Consider the following 9,754-nt stretch of genomic DNA (forward strand, 5'->3'; position numbering starts at 1 on the left):
GTGAGCTTCAACAGTTTTTCCGTAATAGATGAAGGAAGAAATAAAAAAAGAGATGATGTGTTTATACGTGTAACTTTCCCCGGTGTCATGGCGAGGGCTTTTATTTCCGGTGCCGACCAACTGACAGACGCTGGAGTGGGTGCACGTGGCGCATCTTGATGTGTGGCACGTGCGGAGACATCAGCCGCCTTTCATGTCCGCGCGCTGCCGGAGCCTCTGATGCACAGCTCGGGGCGGGGGAGCGTGACCCTGTGACCCCCGCTACCCTGTGACGACTGACGCTCCAATCATTGACCGCCTCCCCCCCGTCACAGCTGGGTGCGCACTAATCTGTAGCTACACCAACTCTCACTTCCACACGCGGGTACAGCGCGTGCACCTCATCCCCTGCACTCCGCGCCCTCTGGTGTGTACCCGCCTCACAGACATGTCCAGGCACGGGCGCCACCAGCGGCCTCCCTAAGGATGTTCCGGCACTCAAAGGGAAAGGGTGAGGCAGTCGGAAACGAGGCTGGCCAGGTAAATCTTCCACAGAAACCATTTTGAGTTGCTTGGCGGGGAAAAGGAAGGCTGGCGGCACTGAGTGCACCAAAGTGTGATTAGACGACATAACGAAGATGCTCGGGGTCAGAGGTCGCATCCAACATAACCTCGGATGACCTTTTAGAAGTGTCAGGGATGCACTCTGCTAACAGGTGTCTGCCCGCAGTTTATTTTGGCTAACCTGTGTCGACAGCTCTCAGTTTTATTAGTTTCTGTAGTGTTTCAGTCCAGTGCACCTGCGGCAAGTGTTACATCAGTTTCTTGTCTCAGCTACAGAGGCTTCCTTGGTTTGCTGCTGAACAGTGGAGTATTATTGTCACGTGATCACACAGGTGTAGTCAGGTGTTTAAAACAGGGAGTGGTCATGTGCTCCTTCATGTAGTGTTTGTGTAAACCAAGCAATTGTATTTATTGACTGCTGTCTATTTCAAGTATGTTTACATGTTTTCTGTGGCTCACTCATGCGTGCTTTACTCTTCTTTAAAGCAGAGCATCGTAAGAGGTTTGTTTACCAACCTGTTTACCACTTGCCTGCGCGTGGAATGTACACAAATGCTCAGGTTTTTAGAAGCGAAAGCAAAACAAAATTTCACCAGACTTTCGGTGGAGGCGCACGGAGTGTGGTAGTGACGTCATGTAAGGTGTCGTCTCTCCTTCTACACACACACACCGACATACACACACCGACACACTCACACCCACACACACACACCGACACACCCACACCCACACACACACACCGACACACTCACCCACCCCATTGTCCTCCAGTGCTTTGGTGTCGAGATGCCTTAAGGTCCCACTCTGTTCACAATATTTATGTTGCTTCACGATGTACAGTTGCGAGCGAGTCCATCTGTCCGAGGGGAAATTCGTACAATTTTCTTTCAGCTATCTGTCCCCTCCCCTCCCTCCCCCACTGGCTTCCTGTCTCCCCCCTCTCTCTCTCTCTCTTACACGCATGGCTGCCCTGGCAAACAAGATGTTTCTCGAGCCCCGAGATGTTGCAGGGGCCAGAAACTGTGGCGCCCGACACCGAGGCGAGGATGTGAACTTTTGTTTTGCTAATTATTTCCTCTCTTCCAAGTTCCGGTCTTGTTTTCGCTCCTCTGCTCGCTCAGTACGTACCCGAACTTATTCAGTTGATATTTCAGCCAAACGCTTGGAGGTGTAAATGTTTTTTTCACACTTCACCTTTCCTTCTCATTATTGGACTTCAAAGCAGGCCATCAGTCTCAAATAATTCTGACTTCCAACAGATTTACCTCCGTGTTTGCGAGCGCACACAGACACACACATACACACACGTACACACACGTACACACACGTACACAGACACACATACACACACATACACACACGTACACACACGTACACAGACACACACATACACACACGTACACACGTACACACACACACATACACACATAGACACACACACAGACATACACACACACACACACACACACACACACACACACACACACACACACACACACCACACAAGCCTCTCTGCTATGAAACTCTGTTGCTGGTGACGTGAACTACGTGACGGTGACGTACCCAGCGGAGCCCAGTGTGTGAACTACGTGACGGTGACGTACCCAGCGGAGCCCAGTGTGTGAACTACGTGACGGTGACGTACCCAGCGGAGCCCAGTGTGTGAACTACGTGACGGTGACGTACCCAGCGGAGCCCAGTGTGTGGAGTACGTTTGACAAACGTCGACGTCGATGAGTCAAACGACGGAATCACCTCAGAGCTGACATCGCCTAAAGACTCATCGATCTTTCCATCCAGTGCTTTTAACTGCGACAGAGGACAAGTCGGCACCGAGGCTGAGATGACCTTTGACATTTCAAGAGGGTGGATGAGGGGAGATCTCGCTTTATGCGGGTGGCTGGTTCTGCTCCACGTCCAATATTTGCACAGCTCTTTCATTTCCATTAAAACCCTCCCAGCGCCTCACTCGTGGCTACCCTGTACACACGGGGAGACAGCGCCACACCAGGGTGGGGCTCATCAGGGTGGTGCTCATCAGGGTGGGGCTCATCGCCGTGTCAGCGGATGGAGGTGTCCACGTCCTGCTGCAAGACCGTGAGACTGACCAGCGCCATGCCATCAGGTGAAAGACCAGCAGGGACCAGGGCTGGAACTGGGAACAGGGATCTGAGGGCGGTACCCATGGTCCAACAGACACTACAAGTGGTAACTAAGGGTTAGCGCACAATTAGACACGACTAACCACTTCCTGTGCCCACCAGAGACTGTGCCAAGGAGACGGTGAACCACTCACGTGTCATCGTCACTAACCACAAGCCTGTCACTACAGTGAGACTGCTGTTACCTTCTGCGTCTCGCGTATTACTTATTTCTTTAAAGACAGACAAAATAAATATATGTAAAGAAAGAAATAATATTTCCGCACAATCACTAGCTGGATTTACTTGGAGGCAACAGGATTTTTTTTCAAAGAACGATTCGTTTAAACGTTTCTAATTTCATATTATGTCAGGAAAGAAAGAAATTTTACCCACGAGAGAACAAAAGTGATTTATTTAGAGATAGAGATGGACGGAAGGTACAGCCACAGGCAGCAGACGACAGAAGGACTGGCAGAGAGAAATATCAAATGTCTGGGTTCTCCAACTGAGGTGTCAGCAGCATTGTGGGTACAGTGAACTGTGGCTGTGGTCCCATCCAGCACCGGACTCTCGTTGACTTACTCATTCTTGAGTACTTTGTCTTTATACCTTTATGAGTTTTCTGTCTTCAGAGAATTTCTTTTGCTTTGATTTTGAGTATTTACTGTTGTTAAAGATTCATCAATAAAACTTCCCCCCACACACACACAATGGAAAGTATAAATATATAAATATCATGCTCCCTACCCGTACTTCTGTGCAATACCTGCTGCACATGCTGAGACAACTCCTGTCTGTACAATCCACACGCCGTTGTCGCCCCTGACGAAGCTGAGCATGAGACTAGTCATGAACATTTCCCCAATCACACGTGCGCTAATTAATTAATGAAAGAATGGCTCTGATCTTTGTGATGATCATTTCCGCTACATCATTAGGGAGAGGGAGGAGAGGATGATAAACGACGATGGAGCAGAGAAGTGTAAAAATGAATAAAGTTGAGCGACACGAAGCCGAGTGTCTCCCATCTCGGCAGCAGCTTCATTCATGGTGTACTACTGTATCCCTGTATCAGCCTCTCGCCACAGAGAGGAATTTCACGTGCGTGGGTTTGTTGAATTTTTGTGCTGGAGGATGAAGGCGAGGGTCTGGCAGCCGCAGTATTGTGTGTAAACAATTGCAAGCGCGTGCCTTTCACTTCTGCGCACTTTGATTGCGCGTGAGGCGGACCTTGCCACTTCCTCCCCACTGCACCGGGTGCCGACACATGAAACATGTTTAACTTCCTATTGAAACCATTTTCGTCTTCATGGCTGATTCATGAGGTGCGAGTGTCAGTAGGATTTGCATCTGTTTCATTTCTCGGGTCTGCCAGCTGTTGTGGCATCACACACTCCTCACTCGCACAGCTCGAGGTCTAGGTCACTGGTCGTCTAAAGTTGAGATGAAGAAATGCATGGTGGGGTCAACAACTACTCTGACCTTCTATGACAGGTTGTCTCTGTCCATGACGAAAATTTCCCCCCTCCTAAGTTTTATATATATACAAATATGGATGTTGTAAAGACAACCTTTTGACCTTAAGGGAATGGAACCCTGGTTGTAGACTACAACTGTTGAGGTTGTCTCACAGACTTGCCGACAGTGATACACCAATAGTGCAGTCGGTTTTTTTAAGCTCGGGGCAAAAAAGATCGCTCCCCAGCAATAACTTCCTTGCAAGAGTTCACCAGGGTCGTTGGGGTCGTTGGGGTCGCAGGGCCCTCAACAAGTCCATTGCGAGGCGTCAGAGTCTGACGCACCTTGGATATTCGGGGCGGAAGTTGGGGGCGCCATGCCTAATGCACCACAAGTAAGTGGTTTGGTCTGCGCTTCCCTACACATCCCAAGCCCATCTTCAGGATCACAACAAACCCCACAGACACTTGGCGAGAGGTGGTGCGTCTAGTGCGTGATGCTGCATCTCGTCTCGCTATCACATGATGAGTGTGAACGTCATGCGGTGTGCGTTTGGTTTTTAAAAATAAACATATGTGAGAAAAAGGTCAAGAAAAAGGACAAGCTAGAAAGATTGAAAGAAAGAACAGATGAAAGAGGAAACTTTCAGAAGAAAGGAATGAAGAAGAGGAGAAACAGCAAAGGTAATAAAAGTGTGGACGGCTCGATGGGAGGAGGACTGAATGATGCGTGTAAAGGGCCACTACTTCAACCATAAATACAAGCAAAGGACTCTCAATCAAGTCTACTCACCTTTATTCACTTCCTGGAAAATCGTTGCTAATTAGTTTTTACTCGCCGTGATGATGGCTTCGATTTTAATAACGCGATCAAGTGCGCGCCTGATTTAAAACAAACGACACTTGGACAGCTTCCGGCCATTTGTGGCTTCTGGCACTCGGTGGTGTGCGGGATGGAGTGGCATTAAATCCTGTTAGTGAATAACTATTGTAAAGTTCTGTGGCTGCCAGTTAGTGACGGGGCTGTAGTCGAGGTCCATAAAATGGCAGAAGGGAGGGTCATTATGAACTTCAACATTGGCCATTAGGGGCTGGTGTACCCTGCGGGCAGGTTCACTGACAGCATCTGGACACGGCCATGTCCATACCACAACAAACCACAACAAACCACATCCACTGCTGAGTGAAGAAGAGTTGGTCATCTATATTACACCAGAAGCACTCATCCTTCACGCACCAAGACGCAGTCACATGTTCTCACTTCATTGCACTCTCGCCAACTAAACTTTCACACAGATGACTGAACAAAAGTTCAAGAACTTTCCGCTGGACAGTTTCATTGCTTGCTAGATGTGGCTGTTAATGTTGTTTGTTTTCTGTTTTGTATTTTTATTTTGCTTTTAGTGATGTCCCTTCTCGTGACTAGCTGAAGGATGCCTACCCGCCATCTCTACTCGCCCGATGCTACACTTCATGGACCACTTCCCTCGCTGACCAGCGGCCCTCGGCCACATCGGCGCCATCTTGCCATGGCTTTGCTCTGGCATCTGTGTCAGCAGCTAACCTTGACCTCTGACATCTCTTTTCTACAACAGCCTCCTAGTTCTCCACCGATGATGCAACTGTTGTGCTACTCGTCGTCATGACGACTGACCTGATGTAGGAGCTGCTTGACCTGATGTAGGAGCCTACTTGACCTGATGTAGGAGCCTGGGTGACCTGATGTAGGAGCCTACTTGACCTGATGTAGGAGCGTGCTTGACCTGATGTAGGAGTTGCTTGTCCTGATGTAGGAGCTGCTTGACCTGATGTAGGAGCCTACTTGACCTCTCGGGTCCTAGTGTTTGTGCACACCTCACTCTGTATATTCTGCCGGTTCCATAGACTGCCCCACTCTCACCTTTACTCTGTCTACCTGTACTTTCGTACCTGAAGCTACCCGGCATGCTTTGTTTCAAGGTTTTTTCTTGTATTTGTGTTGAATTCTTCTCTAGCTGTTTGTTTGCTGACATTCTGAATTGTGTGTGTGTGTGTGTGGGTGTGTGTTTGTGTGTGTCTGCGTGTGTGTGTGTTTTCCCTTTCTTTTATAAAGCGCATTGAGTTTCTAATAAGTAGGAAACGCGTGGTTTCAATTCTTTCATCATCGTCATTATTATCATCATTATTTACTCCAGTGGCATTATCACTTTACTTAAATTCTGGTGAGTCCACGAGCGGTACACACGGACATTATGTTATTATTATGATATTAGGGCCTTCCACACAAAAACCAATCCTATATTCGAGCCCAAACTTTCTGCATCACATGTCACCATCATCATGATCGTTCATGTAACCACGCTCGTCATTTTGTCGTCGCTACTGTTATCACTATCCCCGCCCCACTCCACTTCCAACAGTATAAAGGTGAGTCACACACAGTTCTACTCACGGAATTTTCGATAAACGGTTTCAATGAACTACGACGTGAAGGAAACAAAAATGACAAAAATAAAGGAAGGGATGAAAGAGGGAGAAAAACAATAGAGGAATGAGGCAAGAGGTACTCACGCTTTTCCAGTACCACCATTTCACGCCACCGAAGTCCTCCAGTTCGGGATTTTCCTCCTCAACAGGATAGTATTTCCAGATTTTAGTTTCCATGACTTCGCCGCTCATGGTTGTGTGTCAGTGTGTGGGTGAGATGCTTTGTGAGGACATCGGCAACAGGTGAGTGTGTGAGTAGTGCCGACACTAGGTCTCGACAGTCACGACCACCAGTGGTGGTGAGTTGCTCCAACAAACATCAGCATCACTCAGGTTCACCATTGTGAAAGTCTCACACCCTGTGAAGTCCGTGGTTGGGACAGGACTGAGGACAAGAAATGGTCGGCGGTTCATCACCACCATGATTAGTGCAAGTCACTCGGCCAGCAGCCTCGGTGCCACAGTCGACATCACACAACATAATCAGGGACCATAGGGCCAGACACAGGTGAAAAACCACCTTCTGAAAGTTGCATGTCCGTTATACAATCCAGTCTTGCTGTGCACACCTTGTTTAGTACAGCACCTTCCCCACTTACTGTTCTTTTTTCCTCACAGATAAATGCAAATATTTTCAGGACAATTGCCAAATAGCAAAGAAGAAGAAAAGTTAGGCTGGGTTGTGTGTCAGCACATAATACACTCAGTACACACTCACAGTTCGCAGTTTCCTGCACGGAGTTGTCTCTCCCACAGGTAAACAAGAAGGCATGTCGTGCCGGCAGGTGGCGCTGTAAGAATGTCCAACAAGACTACTTTGTCGCTCGGCAGCCAACTGATTCTCACCTCTGCTCTCTCTTGACGAGATGAAGGAGGGAAGTAGCACGTGATAACAACTTACATGAAGATTTAAATGAGTTCAAAGACAAGGTCGGCAACCACTATTCCGGAAGTGCGGCCATCGCTGTTGTGCTGCAGACTCCGCCCGGCGCCATTGCGGGGGGTCCGCCTGCTGCCACGAGACGACGGGAGGAACTCATCACCATGGCATCACAACGGGTGTGTGAGGATGTCGCTAGCGGCGAGCTGAAGATGTGCACCCGTGCCCACCCCTACATCCACCCTGGTCACAGCCGCCGTACGGCGAGAGCTCGGTGCCAGCCATGGCAGGAATAATCACCTGAATACTAATGCGGAGTTATTTGAATACCAATGTTGTGGTTGCCGGCCACAAGCAGGCGCCACAGGCAGGTAGCTCACTCAACACAGTTTAAGGAGAATGCAAACATCGTGTCTTGCTCCCTCCACCCGCATTTCAATGAAAAACAAACTAGCTTTTCACCAGGGTAGATGAATCCACACCTTCACAGAAAAACAGTTTAAAGAAAGTGGTTTTCTGTGATTACCATTTACTGATTTGTTGGCTTTGGCACACTCACCTCAACATCAGAATTAGTTTCTATTTGTCGATTAAACCCTAGATTTTACGAAAACATTTATGACAAGTAATTCTATTGAAAATACTTTTTTCCTGTTGTTTTTGATACACTTTATAATCTCTTATGCTTTGGGTTATAGTTTTTTTCAACTAACACCTTCGTCTTGTGTGCTTTGTTCAGCTTACCTTATCGCTGTTGTAATTTCCTCCTTTCTTAACTCTACAGTTTCATCTGATGAGGTCAATCAGAGACTGATGCCAAGTAGTTGTGGCTCTGTGGCCTCACACACCATGTGTCCATCTTGTCCTCGTCAAACCACTCGGCGACGACATTGTGCGTGTTCACTTTCTCTCTTGGCAGCACTGAGATGTCAAGAGATTATGACATATATATATATAATATTATATATCATTGAAATCTCTTGGTCACAGATCAGGGGATGACAGTTACGAGCGCTGGATCCCACCGAGCAAACGATGCAACCTCTTTCTTCAGTTCATTTTATACCGCAGTAGTGAACACATTTCACGAGTTGCTTGACTGCCAGGCCCCAGTCCTCAGACCTGTTTACTTTCTTCCAGAAAACAGTCCTTTAGGAATAAAACTCGTCTACACGCTGTCAAAACAAATTTGGTCTTCAAAGAGTAAGTGAAGAGACTTTCTAGCCTTGCTCTAAGAGGAAGCCGACTGGAGGACTGGGCCACCTGTCGCACTGTGTCTCACAGCCACAAGTGAAGCTCCAGCCCCTCACTCCTGTCGTCTGCTGCCTGGCGATGTCGTGAAGAGAATGTACGCAGCTCTTGACATCCACTGAAGCTGGCCGGTCCACGGCGTACAGCGCAATGAGATTCCACTCCAGCCATTCCACAGACCTGCCAAAACCTGTTCATACAACATCTGATGTTTCTCCGCACCGACATCAAAGCTGCATGACGAGCGATGAGCGAAATCTCACGCCGGCTGCGAGGACGAGGGCTGACACCGCCATGCTGCGCCGCACGTGCAGAGGGTGGAAGAACCTACAGCCGCCTGCATGCAGCCAGCCGGCCACCCAGCGGTGTACCCATGCCACTTATGCCATCAATGCACCAATTCCTGTGAGCACCAATTCCAGTGCATCACTTTATGTTCTGGTAAACGTTTTGGTCGGCGGACATCTCGGTTATTGTTCTCGACAGAGGAAGCTCGACCCCGGACTGGAACCAGTGTCAGACCTGACAGCAGAAAGTGATGGCTGGCGGATATTTTCACAGCAAACTGTCCGACGGCGGTTTGTCATCTGTTCAGACCTGTGACAGGCTGCAGTACACTGTACCGTGACAATGACGGGTCATCGGTCATGCGTCACGTGACCTGGCGAACTCATCCTTTGTCTGCTCATTTGGTGCACAGGCTGGTACCCGTTAATAACCATGTGGGCGATTCCTTGAGTACCCGAGAGGAATGAACACTGTGATGCTTGGTGCCAGCCAGTCTTTCTGTTGGGCATCACGGGTGCCACTCCCCGGGGTAGCCAATGGCGCCGGCGCTGCTTTACGACCGGTGACACTCGCCCTTCCTGCTGGTCTGCGAGTGCAGCCAGAACTCGGGTAGCTCCCTACCCGTGAATGGCGTGTACACACCGTGGGAACCCTAAACATAAACAAGGGCTAATATTTGTATGTTTGGGCGTGCTCATCATTGCCATATTCTTCTTGTGTTTCAC

General features: G+C 48.7%; 1 protein-coding gene across 1 annotated transcript in view; it reads right to left on the bottom strand.

Moving 5' to 3' along the window:
- The window catches only part of LOC112576597 (inositol 1,4,5-trisphosphate receptor type 2-like), a 141,807-nt gene extending 134,583 nt beyond the window's left edge, over window positions 1-7,224 (bottom strand). The window contains 1 exon segment of the mRNA XM_025259175.1: window positions 6,695-7,224. Within this exon segment, the coding sequence (XP_025114960.1) occupies window positions 6,695-6,802 (108 nt within the window). The 5' untranslated portion in view covers window positions 6,803-7,224.
- Between the last annotated feature and the right edge of the window lie 2,530 nt (window positions 7,225-9,754).

This window comes from Pomacea canaliculata, linkage group LG12 (genome assembly GCF_003073045.1).
Source record: "Pomacea canaliculata isolate SZHN2017 linkage group LG12, ASM307304v1, whole genome shotgun sequence".
NCBI classification, from domain to species: Eukaryota; Metazoa; Mollusca; class Gastropoda; order Architaenioglossa; family Ampullariidae; genus Pomacea; species Pomacea canaliculata.